Source organism: Amblyraja radiata, chromosome 14, assembly GCF_010909765.2.
Source record: "Amblyraja radiata isolate CabotCenter1 chromosome 14, sAmbRad1.1.pri, whole genome shotgun sequence".
In the NCBI taxonomy this organism is placed as follows: domain Eukaryota; kingdom Metazoa; phylum Chordata; class Chondrichthyes; order Rajiformes; family Rajidae; genus Amblyraja; species Amblyraja radiata.
This window is the reverse complement of record NC_045969.1, coordinates 56,457,953-56,483,878: the sequence shown is the minus strand read 5'-3', so window position 1 is coordinate 56,483,878 and position 25,926 is coordinate 56,457,953. Positions and strand designations below refer to the sequence as shown.

The window sequence follows — 25,926 nt, the reverse complement described above, 5'->3', positions numbered from 1 at the left end:
TGTTCCTCCTTGTCCCTTCCATGGACCACAACATCATCGAGGAGATTGAGTGCTCCTTCAATGCCTGTCAGAACCGACGCCACGATTCCTACGGTACTGAAATACTCCTTCATGTGTAATGAATGCTGACAACTGCCGACTGTGTTCTGCTAGTGGTACCTGAAGGTAGCTTCGGCGCATGTCCAGTTTTGTGAACACCGTTGAACCGTGGAACGACGCAGCTAGCTCTTGTATTGTTGGCAGAGGGTATTTGTCCGGAATGATGGCTTTGTTGACCACTTTGAGATCGATGCACAGCCTGAGTTTACCGTTCTTGCGTCGCGCGATTACCAGATTCGATATCCAAGGAGATGAATCGATGCGCTCAATGATACCATCCTTTTCGAGTCGTTTCGTTGAGACTTCAGCGCGAACGGAAAATGGTAGACGCCGTAGGCGTTGTGAAACCGGCCGGACTGATGTGTCTACACGAGGTGCGTGGCAGTACCCTTTAACTATCCCAAAACCCGAGAAAAGGGAGGGGTACTCCTGTCCATAGTCCGCGTCACTGATCACATTGATGCTCATGCCGGTTGAGTCCTGAAGCTTGAACCCTAGTCGATCAAACAAATTGACTCCCATCAGACTCTTTCCTTCTGCGACGTAGAATGTGAAGCTATCGAGCTTAACTCCTTTGTAGCAGACAGGAACGGTCACTAGCCCTCTCGTGGGTATGGTTGAACCATCATAAGCGTGAAGTGTCCCTCGGTGAAGTAAGTGGGTAATCCGAAAAGTACCTTTTGTAGAGGTCGACGCTCAAAATTGAAACCTTCGCCCCCACATCTATGAGGAGCCAGACCGAGGTCCCAGCGATCTCGACCATGCAGTCTTTGAAAGTCCCTGTTGACCGAACATCCTGGTCAGCCCTGTCCTTTATGGAGTATACATCGTGTCCACCCGGAGATTCATCGTCTACTTGGCGGACCGATGACGCCTTCTCCTTTGATGACCGGCATACTTTCTCGAAATGATTTAACTTTGAGCACGCGTTGCATCGTTTACCGTATGCTGGACATTCCCCGGGAGCGTGTTTCCGGTCACAATTCGGACACTGCCTGTTTGAGCGACCGTGTTTTGATTGCCTCTGAATGCCCTGCACTGGTGCTGTGTTCATCTGATGGGGTGCAGGACTAATTGCTCCCTCGGAGCCTGCCATCTGCTGTTGTTTGAGCACCTCGGCGTTATGCATGGCACTTTCGATTTGCACAGCTCCTGGAGTTTCCAAGAATGGAGATGGGGCAGCGAGGGTTAAACCAGCCATCCTCGTCGCCAGATGTTGTGTTCGAGGGCTAAATAATTCACAATCTACACTTGGTGTACAGAACCCGAAGTGTGTTTATTTCAAGCTTAACATGGCTGCTGCCAAACCCCTGGACGTCGCCCAGGGAACCCCCTTAGGAAACATTGATCTCGAGGCAGAGCCCTCTAGTGGTGACTCTAGGACACAACAATTACTAAGGGTTTGGATAGAGGCAGGAAACACGGCCCCGATGTTAGGGGAGTCCAGAACCTAGGGCCACTGTTTAAGAATAAGGGGTAAGCCATTTAGAACGGAGATGAGGCATAACATTTTCACCCAGAGAGTTGTGAGCCTGTGTAATTCTCTGCCGCTGAGGGTGATGGAGCCTGGTTCTCTGGATGGTTTGAAGAGAGAGTTAAGGGCCTGTGTCACTAAAGCGACTTTTCAGTGAGTCTTTGACCTTTAGGTTCGAAGGGACTCGCCTGAAAAAGCTCGATCTGGATGGACCGTTAGCGATAAAACCGCCAGCCGGATCGACCATCTACACACACACACACACACACACACACACACACACACACACACACACACACACACACACACACACACACACACACACACACACACTCACACAGACACACACAGACACACAGACACACAGACACACACACACACACACACACACACACACACACACAGACAGACACACACACACACACAGACACACACACACACACACACACACACACACACACAGACACACACACCCCCCCGCAAAGACGGGGGCCAGGGAAAGTGGGGGAGCGCTGTCTGAAATTCCCACCCGCGATGAACAGGAAGGTAAAAGACGGCTGATACAGTTACGGTAAGTCCTTTAGAGAGAGCGGGGGTGGGGGGTAGAGAAGGGGGGAGAGATGGGGGGGGGGAAGGAGCAGAGAGACTTTTTAGAAGCCAGACAACGTTAAATAAAGTTTAGCGGCCATTTAACATTACCGGTTGGTTTACATACCTTTTTTTTCTCAACGAGCTTTATCTTCGACTACGTGCGATTACCTTTGATTGCCTTCGATAACCTACGAATAACATGCCGACCTACTACGACCTTCCTCGGCTAGATATTAATTTTTTCCATGGCGACCTTTCTTTACTCGAGGGCATTTTTCAGCATGTTGAAAAAAACGCCGTGACCTAGCTGAGGCCTCGAGTACACGGGGACTACTCTCGAGCATGAAGGAGAGTTACAAAGACCTCCTAGGACCTCGTGTCGACCATGCTGCAAGTATGAGGCGAGGGCAAACTTCTAAACTTGCGAATTAGGTCGCTGCATGGTCTGTCCTACTGCGGCTACCTAATTGCCAAGTTTAGAAGAGTTTCGGAGAGTTAGAAAAAATGTCAAGTTGAAGACCTCCTTCGATTATGTAGAAGACCTCCTTCGACTATGTTAGCATTTTGTGTCTACCTGCGATTTAAACCAGCATCTGCAGTTCTTTCCTACACAAGAGTTTTAGTTTTTGAATGCCAGGAACTGAAATACATTCATAAACCGAGAGTTTGATAGCTGGCTAAGCCAAGAGCAATATTTAGTAATCTGTCAGCTTTATATTTGGCTGCTGATCCTGCATTGCTTCAACCATATGATAGATTTATTATAGCGTCATTATTTAGGCATGCATGGCATTTGTCACTAAACTGACATAAGTAGATTTGCTAAAGTTAAATTCATGCTTCCTGCATAGGTCAGCAGCAAAAGTGGGTAGTCAGTAGTTCTGGGCTATTAATTTTGCACTTTTTTTTGCACAGAGGATTCTGTTTTATTTTACAGGAAGCATGGTGGGCTGATCAGTACTCAGCAGGAGTACTTCGTGCCATCTCTCATACTCTAGCCAACAGCTATGGGCCAGGAGGTTTACCCACAGGTAACAAAATTGTTAAACTATCAGGTCTAAATTTAAACAAGCTCTAGCATACTGATGGAGAATATTTGTCATTTTAGTACTGTGAGGGAAATTTATGTTTTATTTCTGAGTAATAGCATGAAGCATACAAGCAGCCAGCTTTGTATCTACTTTCCTGTAATAAATCTATATTTATTGTGATATCCTGTCTGACTTCAAGGAACAACCATAACATCTAAGCTTACATATTCATGGATATAAGTATACCAAAGGCATGCAGCACTATCTTTGCAGAGTACTGTCTATTTGATAAGATATTAAACTGAGGCATAGTGTGAATATCAGTCGGACATAAAGATCACATTGCAACCTTGGAAAAGAACATGGGAAAGTCTTCCAATGGCCTGGCCAAATTTGATTCCAAACCCGTATTACTAAAACTGATAATTGGGTTGTTACCAAACTACTTGTACAAACCTGATGTGCACAAATTGGTGACCGTGCCACTATCCAATATCCCAACAGTGACTGTAGCTCAAAAGTATATCATTGGCCGTAAAACATTTTGGAACCCCTGAGGTTGTGAAATAAATGGAAGGTTACTCTTCATTGTATGGCCACAAAATAGTTGGCACAATGTATTTCCCTACATTATAGTTCACACAGAGAGGAATATGATATCCCACATTAACATTGTATTTCATCCTTCTTTTCACTTTACATTCTGTAATTTCCATTAAAATAACTGTTTCAAATTTATATAACCTTAATTTGTCCTTCAAATTAGCTTTCCTAAATCAGCATGTTAAAATGACTGGAAAATTTGGTAGGTTACAAATGTTAGAAGCAGAAAATTACAACTACATCAGTTTATGAATTGGAGCAAATAAAAGAGGGTCTCAGAATAGCCTTGAGAACCCCAAAAACATGTCAGAGCTTTTCATAGTCTTTGTCAAGGCCAAAGAGCTGGTGCTGTAAAATTCCCATACTCAGCAGTTAGATAGGTTAGGTTAGATAGACACAAAATATTGGAGTAACTTAGCGGGACAGGTAGCATCCCTGGAGGGAAGGAATGGCTGATGTTACTGGTCGAGACTATTCTTCAGACTGAGAGTCAGGGGAGAGGGAGTCTAGAGATATGGAAGGGTAAGGTGTGAAAATGACAGATCATAGGAGACGATGATAAGGAAAGGTAGAGAGGAATTGCAGATGCTATTTTACACTGATGATAGGCACAAAATGCTGGAGTCATTCAGAGGGACAGGCAGCATCTCTGGATAGAAGGAATGGGTGATGTTTTGGATCAAGACCCTTCTTCAGACTGAGAGTCAGGGGTAAGGGGGGACAGAGATAAGGAAGTGTAAGGTGTGAAAACGAGACATCAATGGGAATGAATTTCAAGGAAAATGTAGAATAGATTATTGTTAGCTAGGAGAAGGTAACAACGAAGCATACAAAGATAAAATGTAATCAGGGAGGACCGTCAGACTGGTTGGAGAACTAGGAAAGGAGTGGGATGGAGAGAGAGGGAAAGCAAGGGTTACTTTAAGTTAGAGAAATCAATACGCTTTCTGCTGGGTTGCAGGTTGCCCAAGTGAAATGAGGTGCTGTTTCTCCAATTTGCATTGGTTCTCACTCTGACAATGGGGGAGGCCCAGGACAGAAAGGTCAGTGTGGAAGGGAGGGGAAGTTAAAGTGTTTAGCAACTTGGAGATCGTGTGTAAGCCTAGGCAGAATGAGTGAAGGTGTTCAGCGAAACGATCGTTAAGCCTGCACTTGGTCTTGCCGATATAGTCCACACCAGGAGCAGCAGATACAGTAGATGGCGTTGGAGGAGGTGCAAGTGAACCTCTGCCTCACCTAAAAGGACTGTCAGGGTCATTGGATGGAATCGAGGGAGGAGGAGGTCTAGGGGACAGGAGGCATAGCTACAGTCCTTTCAGGTGAGGCAGAGGTTCACTTGCACCTGTCCCTATACCTCCTCCCTCAACTCTGTCCAAATACCCCGACAATCTTTCAGGTGAGGCAGAGGTTCACTTGCATCTCAAACTTATCTGCTGTATTCGCTGTTCCAGGTGTTGATTCCTGTATATCGACGAGACCAACCCTTGCTTTCCCTCTTTCTCTGTCCGTCCCCAACCCTAGTTCCCTGATTAATTTCACTGTCCTTCTGATTAATTTTACTGATTGTATGCCTCGTTGTCACCTTCCCCTCATCTAACAATGAACCATTCTACATTTCCTTATCAACATCTGCGTTGATATGTCCTTTTCACATCTTACCCTTCCATATCTCTAGACTTCCTCTCGCCTGACTGAGTCTGAAGAAGGGTCTTGACCCGAAACATCTCCCATTCCTTCTCTCCACAGTTGCTGCTGGTCCTAGAATCACATGTTGCAATGTGTTGCCTCCCTTTCCTTCTGATAACTGATCAAACCTTTATTAATTGAAGTCAATACAATAATTAATGGACCAAAACAAAATGTCCTGTTATTTAAAATATTTTACTTTAAAGACTTTCCAGGATTGGGAATATTTTGAGTGCCTGGTTGATTTTCATTAATATTTTAATAATGTGCATGAATGTACAATTGAGGAGACAATGAGCAGTTACAGTTTTCCGAAAGGTGACATTTCTTTAGTTCACTTAAGGATAAACCTATCCCCCTCTCAAAAATTAAGGAGACTGATTTCAAATCTATTTTTGATAACGTCAGAACCTTAGAGATAGTATTTATGTTATTTACGCAATATATTAGTTGCAGACATCACAGTATGTGCAACTGAGATAGTTTTTTTCAACAATTATTATTCACGCAATAAGATATTTTTCATTTAATTATTTTGCAGACTTATCAGAGGTTGCATATACAGTGATCAGTATGATTTCTGGAGCCCTGATGCATACATTAATAGTGGGAAATGTGGCGGCTATGGTGTTAAATGCAGATGCTCCAGGGCGCATGTACAGAGAAAAGGTTTGTAGAAATTAATATGGAGAGTTTTTGTCGATCTGGATATAGATATAACCAAGACTCAGATCTCAATGCCTCACCTGAACTTTCTAGTTATGGAGGTTCTGCCATGTTGGCATGAATCCTCTTACAGCCTGGTGATGAGGCACCCAAAACTTCCCTGAAAGCCTTTTACAATGGACTTTACAAAGTTCCAACCCTAGCTTTGAGCATTCAGAGGTTTGAAATGTTCTTGAATATCTGTTCTGCTTCTTCTTCTTGCGTATGGCGTGCACAGCCGAAAGTTGTCGGACAACTTGTTCTATTTGATCTTATTTGATTGTGCATGCCGGGTTGATTGCATTTGTCGAAACAGGGCGGACCACGTGAAGGTTGCAATCTCCCACCCCGAATATCTGTTTAGAAACACATAGAGTATTACAAATAAAATAAAGAATTTAAAATGGTAAAAATCAGTATTAATAACAAAGAAAAAAAATATCTGTAGTACTTAAAACACTTTTCCGTAATTAAAATGATTAAATCAACCCATTTTTTTAAGAATAGATTTCTTTGTTTCTCTTAGCCTTATAATAACCATAACCTGGCACCGGATCAGAGTTAAATACCCAGCTGGGGAATCTTGGCAAGATGGAGCTCTGCCATTGGACAACATGGGGATTTCAGTGGCAGATATATTAAAACATATAGGCCCCAAATAATAAATACGCTTAAGAACTTCTGTGCTTGAGGACGCATCCATAGAAAACCCAGGTTTGCTGGAGTAGAAATAGAGGAAGAAGAGGACAGAGCATTATTGCTTCAATCCCACAAAGTACATGCTTGTATAATGGCACACAAGGGCACCACATGCCAAGCAGCTAAACACTTGGCTCTAGCATGCTGCAGTCAGGCAGGAAGAAAAGAAGATCTACTGCACCTGGTCACCAAAAGGTGATACCACTGCTCCTGGCAAGATTAGCTGCTGGAGGAACTCCACTGATCCAGCAGCAGAGAAATGGACAGTCAAGAAGTCTCGACCCAAGCCATCGACATTATTGGTACATTGCACAGTTACCACTTGACACAAGTCTGGAAACTACTTAACATATTTCTAGACAATGATTGGAACCTCAATGTGTACATATATAAAGATATATTTGTTTAAAGGTCAAGGTTGGATCTGGGCTGTGATGGCTGTTTGAGGAATTTTGGCTCAGGGATGATGAGCTGGATTCTGACCCAAACAGTTTGACACTTCAGGAAGGTAGAGAATTACCTGGACACAGTATTCCAGGAGACAGTCGCATTCTTTTGATTAATTATAACTAAAATGGCAAAAGGTCAGGAACAGGATGGAGTGACTTAACTGCAGAGGAGACAGGTAGAGGGATCAAAAAATGGTTGCAATCAGCCCTCACCCTTGTTCATCAGGTACCAAGGTCTTGCTCTCTGCATCGATCTGGGTGGGAACTGCAGGAAGCTGTGCAATGGTGTTAAGTTTGAGATCTCTTATGTTCAGAAGAACTTGGGGTGAGGTGGGAATTTGGGAGGGAAGAATGCAGTTGTGATCTACATAACAGTGAATAATATATGTTAGACTCAGAATGAGGTTCAACTGAGAGTAAGGATTATATTTTTGAAGAAGCTTTCCTTTTGCATTTTTTAATGCGTTCAGTTTAGAACTATAACAGATATTGGCAGAAGTATCAAAGTATTGATATTGCTTTACATTTCCGCAGAACTAGAGTCTAGGTCCAAAGTGATTTACATCCATTGAAAGATGGTGTAAATTTATAATTTGGAGTTCTCAGCTTGTCTATACAGTTACAGTCTGAAGAACGGTCTTGACCCGAAACGTCATTCCTTCTCTCCAGCATTTTGTGTCTATCTTCAGTGTAAACCGGCATTTGTAGTTCCTTCCTATGCAGTTAGATATGCCTCTTTTGTTAATGTAAAGTAAAATTCATTCAATACATTGTTCATATTTATGTTGCATTTTATTTTCAGTATGATTTTGCACAAAACATTATTTGCAGAAATTATTACACCTTAAGGAAGTGGAAGAATTGTATTAGTCACTTACAGTATGTGAAGAGCTGGCTCAGTTTATTACAAAAGGCTATCATTTAAATCTAAACTATTCAAATAATTCATGTATCTAACTAAGGGATTAAAGTTTAAACAATATTTTATGTTTTTCAATGTAGTTATGTCAAGTAGAAGAGTACATGGAAAATAGGAGACTCCCTCGGAAGTTAAGGCTGAAGATTGCAAACTATTACAAAGAACGCTTTCATGGCAAATGGTTTAATCAAGAAGAAATTATTGCTGAATTGTCAGAGTTCTTGAAAGAGGTATTGAACAGTGATTAAGATGCATGTAGTTTGAAATCAAGGAAATTGTAGGATTTAAAGAAACTTACAAAAGTTATAATATTTAAAAAGCAGACAAAAAATGCTGGGGAAACTCAGCGGGTGAGGCAGCATCTATGGAAAAAAGCAGGCGCCGTTTCGGGTCGAGACCCTTCTTCAGACTGAAAAAGAAAGGAAGAGGTGGAGAAAGTAGGCTATGTGGGAGAGCTGGGAATGGGGGGTGGAGGGAGAAAGCAAGGGCTACCTGAAATTCGAGAAGTCAATGTTCAAAACTACGCAAGCAAAATATGAGGTGTTGTTCCTCCAATTTACGCTGGGCCTCACTCTGGCAATGGAGGAGGCCCAGGACAGAAAGGTCAAACTGGGAGGGGGAGTTGAAGTGCTGGGCAACTGGGAGATCAAGTTGGTTAGTACGGACTGAGCGGAATTCAATATCATTAATGTAATTAATTAGTTTTAGTGAGACTTAAATATTTTACCTTATAGTTTCCACAAAATTTGATGTGTTTTGGAAAATGTAACAAAGATAACCCCAAGATATTAAGCATTCAATCAAATCCTTGCTCTGCACAAAAATAATTGTGTCCCTGGCCTGAGGAGAGCAGCTTGAGTGAAAAACATTTAGTCTACTATTTTAAATAATTGACCTTGAAAAATTGATATCTTTCACCGTGTCGGCAGCACTAATTTCACTGAATGTGATTAGTCCATTGAGTCATTTTCTACCATTCAATAAAATCACAGCTCATCGTGCCTTGACTTCCCCACTCTTTCCTGTCAGTCTTAGCCCAAAATTCACAAAATTGCACCGTGTCAGGTCAGGCAAGTTCAAATATCGGGCAGCACTTAATTGCATATGGAAAAGCATGTCTGTGTCAATTTAGTAATCACAAATTATTTGTGCATGCCCTCTCCAAAATCAGTAGTTGTAATACATTGTTTATTTTATTACAGGATGTTTTGTCTTTTCTATGCAGAAATCTGGTCAATAATGTACCACTGTTCCAAAATGCAGATCCGAATTTTTTAAAAGCAGTAATCACAAATTTGCAATATGAAGTCTTTCAGAAAAATGACATAATAATAAGAGAAGGTGCTACAGCGGAAAGGATGTTCTTCATTGAATCTGGTATTGCTTCAGTGGAGACAGCATATTATCAAAAGCTGCTTTCTGATGGTGCTTATTTTGGAGGTTTGTAACATAGATCTTTTGTAATAGAAATGCTACAGACCTGAGAGGGGCAATGCAGTGGAAAAATATTCATGGATACCTGTGAATTTAATTGAGATTCATAATTTTTAAGATGATTATCAATTCCACTTGATCAACCAAATGCCATTCCTCTTAGCATTCCAAATCTTCTATATAATTAAAAGTCTAAACTTGACACTTCCTGTTTGCACTGTATATTGATTTTAGAAAAAACGTGACCACTTACGGCTGTGATTTTTGGCAACCTTACTCAGAGTCCCCTTCCAGCTGTCGGAGCCAGAGGATTTTTCCCAACGATGAAAAATAAAAGACGTATTAATGTTTAAAAAATGTTGAGATTCTCTCTCCTGTCAATCACGCCATGAAGGCCACGCTCCTTCCGGTGGGAGGAGGAGGAGCTATAACACGCTGAAGTGTGGGCGTGGCTCAGTCTCTGCAAGATGGGGGAGGGAGAGGGTCATGACTCCTAGTCTGAGCTGGAAATCTACAGAACATCGAGAATACTGACCTGTGTGTGCCCTTTATGTGTTTTTAAACTGCCTTTTGCAACTGTGGCTATTGAAATGTGTGCCTTTTGCAACGGTGTGCCTTTTGCAACTGTAAAAAAAGATGAAAATGTCTAAAATTGATTGTCCACCCTCTCCCCTTCGCTCTCACAGTTTCTCACCTGTTTTCGGCAGAATTTCTGGCAGATTCTGAGCTGTCAACCTGCCAGGCTTGAGTTACTGAGCTGCCAGGCCTGAGTGACTGAGCTGCCAGCCCAATAATCCATTCGGCCCACAATGTCTATACTATCCCTCTGGAAACCAGTCCATTCGGCCCACAACACCCGTGCTAGCACTCCAGAAAGCTCCCCCCACAATCTTGGAATTGGTGGAGAGGTGGAATATTGTGTTGGGGGACCAGCCCTCCCATGTGAAGCTGGGACCCAACGGGTCCCACTTCGTCTAGTTAGAATTAAAGATCTAGAGAATAAATCAGATCCAAAGAGCTTAACTGTTTTTCCTTCCTTGTACCATTCTTGTAGATGAGAAGTTACACCATGTATTTTACCTAACATATAAAATAATACCTGGAATTTCCATTTGTAAGTCAAAAAGATGAAATGAGAAAAAGTAATGTTAAAATAGAAAAATATGAGGATAACATTTCCTTTTAAATTAGTGGTGCCCAAGTGTTTTAACCTTAGAATTAGTCAACTTAATGGATAACTCATGTGTAATTCACAAAGGTAGACTCGATACATAGCCCTTAAAAATGTTTTACAATGTCTTTGTATGGTTGTATATTGAAAATATGATAATAAATATTGTAACAATCTAGGTCAAACCTCAAGATTAGCTGTCAGAACCAACCTAATTATAAGCACCCAGTTTAGGAAGAAAACACCGCTTCAATAATCTAGGTGATTGTTTTTTATAATTAGTTGAGGTTACATTCCAATTGGATATGACATTTGAGTAGATTGGTTTCTGGGACCATTGACAAGGTGTTTTTGTAAAATCCATAAACAATAGTCAATGAATAGTGCATTATTTGTCACAAATGCAACTGCATAGTAAGATTCATTTTGCATATATTACACCTGTGGGCACCGGCATTATTGGCGTTGTTATTCAAAGTCCTGTCGTCCCACGTGCTCGATGTACTGGAACAGTTTCCGCAAACTGATGTCCTTCTCCTCTCCTCACTGAGCACCTGTGTCCTGGAGCGACTCCTGCAGCCTACGTGAAGGTGCTGCAGGCATTACCCCGGTTCACCCTCCTATATCCTTGTTCCCCATGTCCAACTTGTCCAGCTCCGGTTATGCCGTCTGCTGAGCCTTTGGGCGGGTTAATGGTCCCGCCATCTGACGAACCTTTGGACGGGCTCCCGGTTCTGCTGATCGATGAGCCTTTGGGCAGGTTCCTGATCCTACGAGACGAGAAGGCTGACTTTGAAGCAATGAGAATTCAAGATAATGTTGAAAACATGAAAAATGACCAATATTTAGTCAGGCATGTGATACTTGTAATGAAGGGACATTCAATTTATTTCGAAAGGGAGAAGTGCTAATTGATCACTGTTAATAATTTATAACAGTGTAGCGGCACCTAGTGGTGGCCCTGGTAATGCCGAACCCATGCTACAATACAATTCAATTTATTGTCATTTGGACCCCTTGAGGTCCAAACGAAATGTCGTTTCTGCAGCCATACATTACAAAACAAAAAGACCCGAGACACAACACAGTTTACACAAACATCCATCACATCGTTGTGATGGAAGGCAAAAAAAAACTTATCTCTCCACTGCACTCTCCCCCCCGATGTCAGAGTCAGAGTCAAAGTCAAAGCCCCCGGCTGGCGATGGCGATTGTCCCGCGGCCATTAAAGCCACGCGGGGCGATGGTGTAAGGCCCCGCTCAGGTGCTCTTCAACCCCGCAACTCGTGCGGGAGAAGTCGCCGTTGCGGAAGCCCCGAAAAGCGGTCACCCAGCAGGGACCCGCGGGCTCCCGGTGCCGCCGTCCGCCAAACCCGCAGTTGCAGCCTCCGAAGCTCCAGAGGTCGGGTGGCAGCAGCGCTCCACCACAGCTCCACCCGCTCCGGACTCGGCCAGCCCCGTGACGGTGAGTAGTTGGCAGCTCCGCAGCTGGAACCCCAGGTCGTTCCTGTTGGAGGCCGCTCCACGTTGCAGCCCCAACGACAACGGAGAGCCGACAAAGAAAAGGTCGGGTCTCCCGTGCAGGGGAAAGATTTTAAAGTTACCCCCACACACATTCCCCAACAAAAAAAATAACAAAAACTACATAAAAACGAGACAAAAAATAATAAAACACAGACGGACTGCAGAGGCCGCTGCTGACGAGAGTTGCGCCGCCCACTGAATATGGCTAGCTGGCTAGCTGGCTAGCGCAATCGCGTGAGCGGAGGAGCTTTTTTGTGGGTTTTCTGTAAAACCATTCATTCGAGCTCCACGCGGTTGGAATGAGAATGGTTTATTTTGGCTGTCAATATCGACTTGGGTAATCACTTTATTTTTGTTAAAATTGTCCTATTTTAACCTCTCTTTGAGCACGATGAAATGGATTGAGTCATATATGGTACAGAGAAAATAATGTGTTAGAGTGCACAACAGTAAATCTGCAACTTCTAAAAACCCTCTTGGTGTACCTCAAGGTTCAATCTTGGGACCGCTATTATTCAGTCTGTACATTAATGATCTACCAAGTAGCTGTACATCAAATGTAACTTGCCAGATGTATGCTGACGATGCAGTTGTGTATGTACATGCCAAAAACAAACATCAAGCTGCACAAGACCTATCAGCTGCTATGATTAATGTGTCAAACTGGTTGCAGTTTTCTGATCTACATCTTAATGTGTCAAAGACTGTCTGTATGTTTAAATATTTAGGAATCGTGATCGATTCACAGCTCTGTTTCAAACAACAGGTGAAAAGAACAGTAAATTTAATTAAATTTAATTTGTCCAATTTTAGATATATTAGAAATAATTTAACTATTGATTCAGCCAAACTATATTTTAATGCAATGATTGTGCCATACATGACCTACTGTATAACAACTTGGTCACTGGCATGTAAGTCCACACTAAAGCCTGTTGAAATTGCTTATAAACAAGCCCTAAAAACTCTTGACAAAAAGCCCAGAATGTACCATCACTGTAGCATCCTGAAGAAATTTGATCTGCTAGGCTGGGAAAACGTAATAAAATATTCGGACTCGATTTTGGTTTACAAAATCTTCCGTGGACTAGCCCCACCTCCGTTAAAGGACTTCATAAAGAAAAACACAAATAGGTCGACAAGAGCAGCCTCCAGGGGTGATTGTATAGTCCCGTTTAGGAAAAGTGTCTTTGGGCAGTCAGTATTTTCATATCGAGCGTCGCAGACCTGGAACGCGATACCATGCGTCATACGGGATCTGCCAACCCGTACCTCATTTACCAAACATCTAAAAACATGGTTACTGCAAAATCAAAACTGCAATCATAATCTACCTTAAAATTATCCTATGGTACTCTTTTATTGTTACTTTTTTACTTTATTGTTTGTTTTGTTTTGTTTTTGTCTTTTGTTTTGTCTCTTTTCTTATTGATTGATTGTGTTGTGATGTGTTTACCTTGTTTACCAGAGGGACTAAAGATGGAAATTAGCTATTGGCTACAATCTTGCGTATTACATGGAAATGTTTATTAATATGCACTGTCCCTAAATAAATAAATTACAATTACAATTACAATACCCGACTGTCTCGACTCGCCAAACTGGTGACCCCGTAAGTTTGATCGGTACTCGGACTCTCAACATGCAAGCCCCCGACATCCAGCTCCCCCAGCAAAATGCCGTGTGCTTGGAACTTCCCGTTTTCTGGGCAGAGCAGCCTCAAGTGTGGTTCGTCCACATAGAGGCCCAGTTCCACCTTCGAAATATCGTTGCCGACGCCACCTGATATTTCTACGTGGTTGGGGCACTCAGCCAAGAGATGGCCACGCGGTTGACCCTATCCCTCAACTTCGACTCCCGCCTATACGACTACAAGACCCGCCGCCCATCGGCAATTACAAGGGTCTCAAGGTCCTACTGCTCCGTACCTTTGGGCTCAGCCGCCGAAATCGCGCCGCCCGCCTGCTCCACATGGACGGCCTGGGCGATCGGAAACCGTCCGCCTTGAAGAAAAAGATGCTCGCGTTGATGGACGGCCATCGACCCTGCCTGCTTTTCGAGCAGGCATTTCGAGAGCGAATGCCCCACGACATCCGCCTGCTGCTTGCCAGGTCGGACTTCACAGACCTTATGCAGCTCGCCGAGCGGGCAGACGAATTGTGGCTTGAGAAACATCAGGATGACGGGTCCATCCACTGGGTGTCCGCGCCTGTACGCCCGCAGCCCCGCAGAGATGCCTGACCCTTTGCTACCGTCGCTGCGCCACAGCCGCCCACCGGAGACCGGGGTAAGCGCCAGTGGTGCCCGCCATTGCTACCCCCCCGCACATTTGCGGGAAACGCCTCGGCCGATCTTCAGTAGGGGCTGTCGCGATCGGCCAAAACAACCGCCTCTACGTGCAAGACTTTGTTTCCTAGTCGATTCGGGCCATTGTCAGCATCCTCTTCCCGACTGGGTTGGGCACCCGTGCTGGCAAGTGAGGCCCTGTCCTGACTGCCGTCAACCGTAGTATTATCCGCACCTATGGCACGCGGACCCTATCCCTCAACTTCGACTCCCGCCTATACGACTGGACCTTTACCTTTGCGGACGTGGCCCAGCCGCTGCCAGGCGCCGACTTTCTGCGGGCTTTGTCACTCCTGGTGGACGTACGGGGCGGGCGCCTCGTTCCACCGGAAGGCTCCACCCCCAGCGACCCGCGTAACCCCCCCAGCCCGCAGCTGAACGTGGTGGCTCAGGTCGAGGGCTCGTATGCCTCCCTGATCGCGGAGTTCCCAGAGGTACTCACCCCGCGTTTCCGCGAGGCGACCCTCAAGCATGGGGTAATGCATCATATCCCCACCACTGGACCGCCATTACACGCACGGGCACACCGGCTCCCGCGCGACAAGCTGCGCATCGCCAAGGAAGAGTTCAAACTGATGGAGGACATGGAGATCGTACGCTGCTCGGATAGCCCGTGGGCATCCCCATTACACATGGTCCCTAAAACATCTGGGGGTGGAGACCATGCGGGGATTATAGGCGCCTGAACGCCGTTACGACTGCGGACCGCTACCCTGTCCCACACATCCAGGACTTCTCAGCTAATCTGGAAGGAGCTAAAAAAATTTCGAAGGTGGACCTGGTCCACGGTTATCATCAGATCCCTGGTCACACAGAAGATGTCCCAAAGACTGCCACCATCACCCCGTTTGGACTGTACGAGTGGCTCCGTACGCCTTTCGGGTTAAAAAACGCCACACAGGCGTTCCGGAGACTGATGGACATGGTGGGTAGGGGATTGAACTTTGTTTTCATCTACTTAGATGACAACCTGATTGCAAGCCGCTCCCAACAGGAACACCTCACGCACCTGCGGGCGCTGTTCCAGCGGCTCCAGGTCCATGGACTTGTAGTCAATCCCGCCAAATGCCAGTTCGGTCTCTGAACTATTTCGTTCCTGGGGCACCGGTCCCCACTGCAGCGAATCTACGAGGGTCTGTTACGGGTGTTGCGCCCGCAACTTTCCTGCTGGATGTCGGGGCAGAGAAGAGATCATCTCCATCGCTCGACTTAAGTCGGCCCACCTGGATGTCGCAGCCTCAGCGTAGGGGCCATCCGCCGGCCGGTCCATTCGCACCTGTTGTGCCTGTTTCCCTCGCACCTGTTGTTTCGGTTCCTCCTGCACCGTTACAGTCCCCTGGCTCTGTTCTGCCAGCCCCACCTGTATCGTCCGCCACGTCCATTGTTACCACGCATTGCGGTCGCCGTGTCCAGCTTCCTGCTCGAACCCTCGCTATTGGCTAGCGCGGTCACGTGAGCGGCGGAGCTTTTTCGCGGGTTTTCTGTAAAACCATTCATTCGAGGTCCACGCAGGTTGGAGTGCGCATCGTTTAGTTTGGCTGTCAATATCGACTCGGGTAATCACTTTATTTTCGTTTAAAAATAAAGAACTTTGTTATACCCGACTGTCTCGACTCGACAAAACAGATGCAAACCTAATGCAAAATGGTCATTTCCAATGATCAGGTTTAGTCAAAGAAGGCAGTTAGATGAAATCAATAATAATAACAGAAAATGCTGGGTAAATTCTAGAGTTAGCATTTGGGGAGGAGGATTTCCTGGAGTGTATAGGGGATGGTTTTCTAAGCCAATATGTAGAGGAACTAGCTAAAGGGCAGGGAATCCTAGATTGGGTATTGTGTAATGAGGAAGGATTAGTTAGCAATCTTGTTGTGCAAGCCTCCTGGGCAACAGTGACCATAATATGGTAGAATTCAGCGTCAAGATGGAGAGTGACACGGTTAATTAAAAGACAAGGGTGCTGAACTTAAAGAAAGGTAACCTTGATGACATGAGTTGGCGAGGAAAGACTGGGATAGGAATTAGCTAGGATAGACTGGCAAATGATACTTAAATGGTTGAGGGTGGATATGCAATGGCAAAGATTTAAAGAAATTTAAAGTTAATTTTCTCTTATTGTTTAATTGTATGGCTGCAGAACAACAAATTTCTTACTTGCTGCACATTAAATTAATGAGTAAATATATAATAAATTATTAGTTATATGAGGTAAACTGGACCATGATAGTGCAAACCAAGGTACTTAGTGCAACCTTATACAAGGTCCACAGTAGTTCAATGCTGATGTAGGATACGTTTAAGGTTGTGGAGGTAACAGCTCTCAGGCTGCTAAATTCCTCATCATCTCCTTCCTAAAGGAACGTCTTTTAATTCTGAAGCTATGACATCTAGTCCTATACTCTCCCACTAGTGGAAACATCCTCTGCACATCCACTCTATCCAAGCCTTTCACTATTCAGTAAGTTTTGATGAGGTCCCCCTCATCCTTTTAAACTCCAGCGAGTACAAGCCCAGTGCCGTCAAACGCTCATCATATGTTAACCCACTCATTCCTGAGATCATTCTTGTAAACCTCCTCTGGACTCTCTCCAGAGCAACTATGTACCCTTCCTCAGTGCCCATAATTGCTCTAGTCCAAATGTGAACTGACCAAGGCCTTATAGAGTCTCAGCATTACATCCCAGTTTTTGTATTCTAGCCCTCTTGAAATGAACGGCAGTATTGCATTTGCCTTCCTTACTAAAAATTCATTTAGCAAATTAACGTTTTGGGAATCCTGCACCAGGAGTCCTTTTGCGCCTCTGATTTCTGGATTCTCTCCCCATTTAGAAAACACCTTTATTCCTACCACCAAACTGCATGACTCCACTCTTTGCTACACTATATTCTGGTTTCTCTACACGACCTTCCCCTCCACCTATTTTCATATCATCTGCAAACTTGGCCACAGAACCTTCAATCCTCACATGCAAATCATTAACATATATAATATGAAAAGTAGTGGCCCCAGCACCGACCCGTGGGGAACTCCGCTAGTTACTGGCAGCCAACCAGAAAATGCCGTCTTAATTGCCATTCTTTGCCTTCCAGCCAACCTGCTATCCATGCTAGTATCTGCCCTTCGATACCATGGACTCTCATCTTCTTTAGCAGTTGCACTTGTGGCACCTTATCAAAGGCTTTCTGAAAATCTAGGTGAACAACATCCACTGACTCTCCTTTGTCTGTCCTGAAATTGACTTCTTCAAAGAATTCCAGCAGATTTGTGAGGCCAGACCTCCCCTTCACAAAACCATACTGATTTTGGTGTATTTTATCATAAACTTCTAAGTACACCATAACCTCATCCTTTATGATGGACTCTAAAATCTTACCAACCACTGAAGTCAGACTAACCGACCTGTAGTTTCCACTATTCTGCTTTGCTGCCTTCTTGTACAGCGGGGTAATATTGCTGATTTTCCAATCGTCTGGAACCACTCCTGACTTTAGCGATTCTTGAAATATCACTATTAATGCCTCCATTATCTCTAAAGCCACCTCCTTCAGTACCATAAGGCGCAGTCTATCCGGTCCAGGTAACTTATCCACCTTCAGTTCTTTCAGCTTCCCCATTCCTTCACTCCAGAGATGCTGCATGTCCCGTTGTATCGTCCCGTTGTACTCCAGCTTTTTGTGTCTTCCTCCTCCTTAGTAAAATCCACTCCACTAACGTCCACCTTCAATTTCAGGCACGTTGCTGGTGTCTTCCACTGTGAAAACTGATGCAAAAAAGATATTTAATTCCCCTGCCATTTCTTTATTCCCCATTATCACTTCTCCTTCATCATTCTCCAGCCGTCCAACATCACTCTTGCCTCTTTCTTACTCGTTATATATCTGAAGAAACTATTGCTATCCTCTTTTATAATATTGCCTAGCTCACCTTCGTATTTCATCTTTTCTCCACGGATTGCCTTTTTTAGTTACCTTCTGTTGTTCTTCAAAAGCTTCGCAATCCCCTGGCATCCCACTAATCTTTGCAATGTTATATTCCTTCTCTTTTAGTTTTATGATATCCTTGACTTCCCTTGTCAGCCACGGTAGTCTCATTCTACCCCTAGAATTTTTATTCCTCTTTGGAATGAAAAGATCCTGCATCTTCTGAATTATTCCCAGAAATTCCTGCCATTGCTGTTCCACCGTCATTCCTGTTAGGGTCCATTTCCTGTCAACTTTGGCCAGCTCCTCCATCATGCCTCTGTAGTCCCCTTTGTAGTCCGATTTCATCTTCTCCCTCTCAAATTGCCGGTTAAATCTTATCATAATGCAGTTGCCGCCTTATCAAAGGCGTTGGGGTCCAGTACCAACCTGATATTCCCAGTCTACCTGCATATTGAAATCTTCCATGACCACCATCTTCCATTGCCTTTCTTACATGCCGATTATATCTCCTGATGTAACTTGTACCCTATATCCTGGTTATTCTAAATAACACCCATTAGAGTGTTTTTACCCTTGCAAATTCTCAGCTCTGCTCACAATAACTCTACATCTACTGATCCTCAGTCACCCCTTGCTATGGACCGAATTTCATTCCTCACCAGCAGAGCTACCCCACCTCCTCTGCCCACTTGTCTGTCTTTCCAATAGTTTGTAGATTCTCCCCATGTCCGAGTGGGTTTTCCTCGGGTCCTCTGGTTTCCTCCCACACTCCAAAGATGTACAGGTTTGTGGGCTAGTCATAGAGTTATAGAGTGATACAGTGTGGAAACAGGCCCTTTGGCCCAACTTACCCACACCGGCCAACATATCCCGGCTACACTACAGGTTAATTGACTTCCGTAAAAATTGTCTGTAGTGTGTAGGATAGTTCTAGTGTATGGGGGATCGCTGGTCGGTGCAGATATGGTGGGCCAAAGGGCCTGTTTCCATTCTGTATCTCTAAACTAAACTGTTACAGATTTTTTCAATGATTGTTAAAAATAGATCTGGCTGCTGTACACATCCTTTTTTTAGATTGATGTCATGGGATAAATTGATGAATTAATAGAATTGCGGGCTAATAAGCCCAGGTCATGGGCAACTTTACATGAGATGAATGTTAAATGCCACCTCCAGGCCAGTAGTTTTAACCAGAGATATAGACACAGCATTTCACATGTAACTCCATATTGTGTATCTAAAGTGTTCATGCCGGCAATAAAAACAAATCAAGTATGATGTTATTGACCAAAGTTCTTAACTATTTTCAGAGATCTGCCTTCTCACTAAAGGTTACCGTAAAGCATCTGTTCGGGCAGTCACTCTTTGCAAAATGTACTCATTGTCAGCAGGCAAATTTAATGACTTGCTGAAGCAATTTCCTGGTGCTAGAGCGAAAATAATAAAAATGGCGGCCCAAAGGCAAAGAACCCTAAAAAGTAAGTAAGAGAGTAACTATTAGTTGATTTATGATTAGTGTGAAGCTGGAAAGGTGTTCCTACCATTCCAATTAATCTTGGCATATTTCTAAAATATTTTGAGTGCGCTGTGGTATCTGGAAGCACATAATGGTAGAGTGTTTCATGAATGAATGAATGGATATGTTTATTGGCCAAATATGTGCACACAGGAAATTTGCCTTGGTGCTCTGCTTGCAAGTAACAACACGACATACAATAACAATTAAGAATGACACATAAATCATTAAACATTAAAAATAAACCATTACAGTTTAAACATGTGAATGAAATAAAATGGCAGAGCAAAATTAGGCTACAAACTTTTGGTTATTGAGTCGAGCTACTACTCGTGGGAAAAAAAGCTGTTTTTAACAATTTTTTAACAATTACAGCACGGAAACAGGCCATCTCGACCCCTCTAGTCCGTTTTATGTCTGGTTGTGGTGGCTTTGACAGTCCGGAGTCGTCATCCAGAAGTGCTTCAAAGAGTTTGTAGCTTGGGTGAGAGGGGTCAGAGATGATCTTACCCGCTCGCATCCTGGCCCTTGCAGTGTACAGTTCATCAATGGGGGGGGGGGGGTCAACGTTGCAGCCAACAGCCTTCTCAGCTGATCGGACGATTCTCTGCAGCCTCCGGATGTTGTGCTTGGTGGCTGAGCCTAACCAGGCCATGATGGAGAAGTTGAGGACAGACTCTACGATGGCCGTGTAGAATTGGACCATCATTGCCTGTGGCAGATTGTGTTTCCGCAGGAAGCACATCCTCTGTTGGGCCTTTTTGACTGTGAAGTTGATGGTGGCCCCCCATTTCAGATCCTTGGAGATGATGGTTCCAAGGACCTTAAAAGACTCCACAGATGTTACTGTGTTGTTGATGGTGAGTGAGGGAAGGAGGAGCTCTCCTAAAGTCTACTATCAATTCCACTGTCTTAAGAGCATTGAGCTCCAGGTTGTTACGAAGGCACCAGGACGCGAGCTGTGAAACTTCCTGTCTGTAGGCAGATTCCTCCCCAGCCTGGGTCAGTCCAATCAGGGTTGTGTCGCCCGCAAACTAGAGAAACTAGAGAAGGAGTCTGTGGAGGTGCAGTCGTTGTTGTAGAGAGAGTAAAGGAGAGGAGAGAGTACGCAGCCTTGCGGTGCTCGTATGCTGAGAGTGTGCGGGTCTGAAGTGCTTTTCCAGCCTCACATGTTGCTTCTTGTCTGTCAGGAAGTTGGTGACAGAAGGGTTCAGGCACAGTCAACCTGGAGAGTTTGGAGTGTAGTAGCTCTGGCACAATGGTGTTGAATGCAGAGCTAAAATCAACAAACAAAATCCTTGCATAGGTCTCCTTCAGCACCATAGGCCTAGGTGCTGGAGGATGAAGTGCAGGCCTAGGTTGACTGCGTCATCCACCGATCTATTGGCCCGGTATGCAAACTGCAGAGGGTCCAGCACGGGGTTCGTGATATTTTTCAGCTTGGCCAGCACAAGTCCATCAAGGGGCTTCATGACTACAGAGGTCAGTGCAACAGGCCTGTCGTCATTAAGACCAGTAATTCTTGTCTTTTTGGGTACAGGGACAATAGTGGGCCCAGACTTTGAGGCAGACAGGGACAGTACAGGTTTGCAAGGACTGGTTGAAAATGTGTGTGTAGACCGGTGCCAGTTGTTCGGCACAGAGCTTGAGGGTAGAGGGGGAAACATTGTCCGGTCCTGGAGATTTCAGGCTTTTCTGTCTTCTGAACAGCCTCTCCACCTCCTCAATTTCTATTGTTAGTGATGGAGAAGGGGCCAGACTGATGATGAGCAACAAGGAGGGGTGGGTGGGAAAGGCCCCAGTCTTTGCAGACTGGAGTCAAGCTGCAGTAGGTGTGAAGTGGTAGTTGGGGAAGAGTGGGTGGGGAAGGGCCCAGTCTTTGCAGACTCGAGTCAGGCTGTGAGTAGGGGTGAAGTGTTGGTTGGGGAGGGGGTAACCAGCGTTAAGTTTCTGTTTATCGAACCTGCAGTAGAACTCGTTCAGGTCGTTGGTCAGCTGACGATGGTCCAAGGAATGGGGGGGCTTTCCTCTTGTAGCTGGTGATTTCTTGCAAGCCCTTCCAAACTGAAGAAGAGTCACTAGCTGAGAACTTGCTCCCCAACTTCTCAGAGTATCTTTCCTTGGCAGCTCTGATTCCTCTTCTCAGCTTGTACGTGGCCTGCCTGTAGAGGTCTGCATCCCCGCTCCTGTAGGCCTCGTCTTTAGACTGGCTGAGCTGTCTAAGTTCTGCATTTGCATGTGTGTCATGGGCTGTGGAACCGGGGAGGCTGCAGCCCCCCCCCCCCCCCCCCCCCCCCCACACATTTTTAGCTAGACATGTTTCAATGTCTCCGGCTTTGGACGAGGTGCTGTGCTCTGAGCAACCTGGTTGTGGGTGTTGAGCCAGGGCGGAGGGAGGGATGGAAGCAGAGTCAGCGGCGGGGGCAGATGCGGACGGGAGCCGGGGCTGGCGAGTGTTTTCCGGGCAGGCGAGTCGCTTGCGGCAGCTCCGGCCATGGAGCAGCCTCAGTGCAAGAGTCCCGGGCCGTCGAAGGCGTCGGAAGCGTTGCGCCGCTGCCGTGAGAGTCTCTGCGCCAAATTCGCCCTGGTGACCTGCATGGACCAGGCTGCAGCTCGGTACATCCTGGAGGACAACCAGTGACAGCTGGAAGTAGGTACCAAGCACTGGGTAGAAGCAGTGGAAGATAGTGGCCTTCAAATAATAATAATAATAATAATAATATATTTTATTGTCATTGCACGTCAGTGCAAAGAGATTTAGTATGCAGCTCCAACCGATGAAAAAGAAAAGTAAAATAAATAAATAAGCTGTGTGTCGTGACCATCCGAGGGAGACAGTCCAGGGGGGGGTGGGGGCACTCAGCAGGGCCGGTTCAGAGCCGCTAAAGCTCTTGGAATAGAACTGTTGGAATAAATGGGGGTGGTTGGAGAAAGCATCCTGCTTGCTAGATTTTCACTTAATGTAACTGCAGGAAAAATCTTCCCGATGTTGGGGGAGTCCAGAACCAGGGGTCACAGTTTAAGAATAAGGGGTAGGCCATTTAGGACTGTGATGAAGACAAACTTTCTTCACCCAGAGAGTTATGAATCTGTGGAATTCTCTGCCTCAGAAGGCAGTGGAGGCCAATTCACTGGATGTTTTCAAGAGAGAGTTACATTTCGCTCTTGGGGCAAGCGAAATCAAGGGATATGGGTTACTGATTTTAGATGAACAGCCATGATCATATTGAATGACAGTGCTGGCTCGAAGGGCCGAATGGCCTATTCCTGCACCTATTTTCTATGTTGCTATGCTTGAGTATATGGCAATAAAACTCGACCACTTGATTTTGAAGCATTCATGCATGGTGGAGGTATAATGTAGCCATAGAGTGATACAGTGTGAAAACAGGCCCTTCGGCCCAACTTGCCTACACCAGCCAACATGTCCCAGCAGGCTTTTGGTCCAGGTCTACAGGCTTTTAGTTCATATCTCTCCAAACCTGCCCTATCCATGTATCAGTCTAACTGTTTCTTAAATGTTGAGATAGTCCCTGCCTCAACTACCTCCTCTGGCAGCTTGTTCCATACACCCACCACCCTTTGTGTGAAGAAAGTTCCCCCTCAGATTCCTATGAAATCCATTTCACCTTAATCTGTCCTCTGGTTCTCTATTTCACCTACTCTGGGCAAGAGACTCAGTGCATTGAAATGTATATTTATAATTTTAGATTTCTCTAAAGTCTTACTTTTTAAAAAGTAACGTTTCCACAAACATATACCCCCTTTATTAATGTCATGGTTTGATGATCTAAATTCAAATCAAAATGAAATATATGTCAAAAGGAGAGCGCATACTTTCAAAATATTCTGATTTTTTTCCCCGAGCAAAATATAATTTGTATGACTTTGCAAAATCAGGAAATGTTATGATTATTTCTTGTCCCTTTTTCCAACTACAAAAAAAATAACACTTGAAATTATAACACATTAAAATGTTTTTTTGTCAAATTTCTGTGAAATATTCTGTACCGTGGAAGGCACTGGCGTCGATCGGGGGGGGGGGGGGGAATGGGGGATATATCACCCCATTTTTTGAGGTGGGGGGTGGCCTGTATTATTCCCCAGTTTTTGGAGGTTGGGCAATAACAAAAATGATAATCACCTGCTCCTATCTCTCATATAGGCCCTACATTATCTTAAAGATACTTCAAACAAAAAACATTGAAATCATACTTCTACAATGCACTAAAACATGATTTTCAAAATATTTCAAAAAGTCCCTACCGTGGGAAGGGGGGCACCTTCCCCCACTCGGTCACTCGACCCTCCCCCCGCTCGGTTGCTCCACTCCTTCGCCAGGAACCCCCAAGGCCAGTAATCAGTGATCGCTCAGCCCCCCCACTTTCAAAAACACTCCGCGGCCTCTGTGTGTGCCTACCAGGCATGCAAAAATAACTGCTCTTTCTATGTCAATATGATGGATAAGAACTAATTGATGAGTTTATTCATGTATTTGTATAATTTAGATCAAGTCATTTAATTTAATCTCTCCCTCCTTCCTAGTTCTCTGACCAGTGTGACTGTCCCACCGATTAATATTTTTATCTCTGTTTGCTTTGTGGTCACCTTATCCCAGCAAACAATGATCTACTCTACATTTTCCTTGATCTCATCGCTTTCGATGTCTTGTTTTCATATCTTACACTTCCTTATCTCTGTGTCTCCCTCTTCCCTGACTCTCAGTCTGAGGAAGGGTCTCGACCCGAAACGTCACACCTATTCGTTCTATCCAGAGATGCTTTTTGACCCACTGAGTTACTCCAGCATCTTGTGTCTTTCATGGATGTGTTACACTCAGTCCCTTCTCTAACTTATCAATTTTTATATTTGAATTATGGTGGCACTAACATTAATCTCAGAGGCACCTCGCTAGTTACGTTTTGACAGCCTCAAATATCCCTATTATCTGCCAACCAAACGTTTATTCGTGTGAACATACAAATGAGGAGCATTTTATCAAGAATTTATCTGCTCCCTGCCATTTGTCCCTTGGTTATCTAGTTTTGGTATGGTTTTATCTGTGCCAATTTAACTTGTCAAATCTCCACAAAGGTTGCATCATGATTGCATTAACTTTGTTACAAACCTGCATTATTTTTTGCTTGGCATCCTGTTCAACAATATAACCAATGTTAAGTGGTTTGTAAAATAGATCCACCAGTATATAATTAGAATAAACAATTACACTTACTTTAAGTGATTTTATGCTCCCAAGATAAATGTCACTCCTATTTTTAGTTTTTACTTTAGTCTTATGTTCGTTTTACTAACTTCCATTTCTTTTGTTACATTGTCAGGAGCCGTAGAACAGTGGAAACCATAGGTCTTCAGCAACCTGATGAAACAAGAACAATTTGTAAAAACCTGTATATTTTGTATTTGTATATTATTTGACAGTTAATTTAATATAATAATCTTAAATGTATTCTTTAACTAACATGTTTTAATCTACAAAAGATAAATATTTACAACCATACAACCTTAAATTTGAATTGCAAAGAACATATATTAGGTTATTGCAAAATCTGAAAACATCTTTATCACTGTTGATCATATTTTTTTTCATACTTACCATTTTGATATTTAGATATAGATGAATAAGGACAGTTTGAAGCTGTCCTCCTACATGATCATTGTGATCTGGAAAATTCTGAATGCTAGAGCCTCATGTAAAATAAAATCCTTATGGATAATGTTTTATGATAACCTGGTC

General features: G+C 44.2%; 1 protein-coding gene across 1 annotated transcript in view; it reads left to right on the top strand.

The window, feature by feature from the left end:
* Positions 1-25,640, top strand: part of LOC116980257 — a 75,819-nt gene extending 50,179 nt beyond the window's left edge. Inside the window, exons 9-14 of the mRNA XM_033032310.1 lie at positions 3,102-3,195; positions 6,026-6,153; positions 8,340-8,486; positions 9,459-9,696; positions 19,966-20,133; positions 25,511-25,640. Of these exons, the coding sequence (XP_032888201.1) occupies positions 3,102-3,195; positions 6,026-6,153; positions 8,340-8,486; positions 9,459-9,696; positions 19,966-20,133; positions 25,511-25,536 (801 nt within the window). The 3' untranslated portion in view covers positions 25,537-25,640. The remainder of the gene's footprint in view (positions 1-3,101; positions 3,196-6,025; positions 6,154-8,339; positions 8,487-9,458; positions 9,697-19,965; positions 20,134-25,510) is intronic.
* The last annotated feature ends 286 nt before the right edge of the window (positions 25,641-25,926 follow it).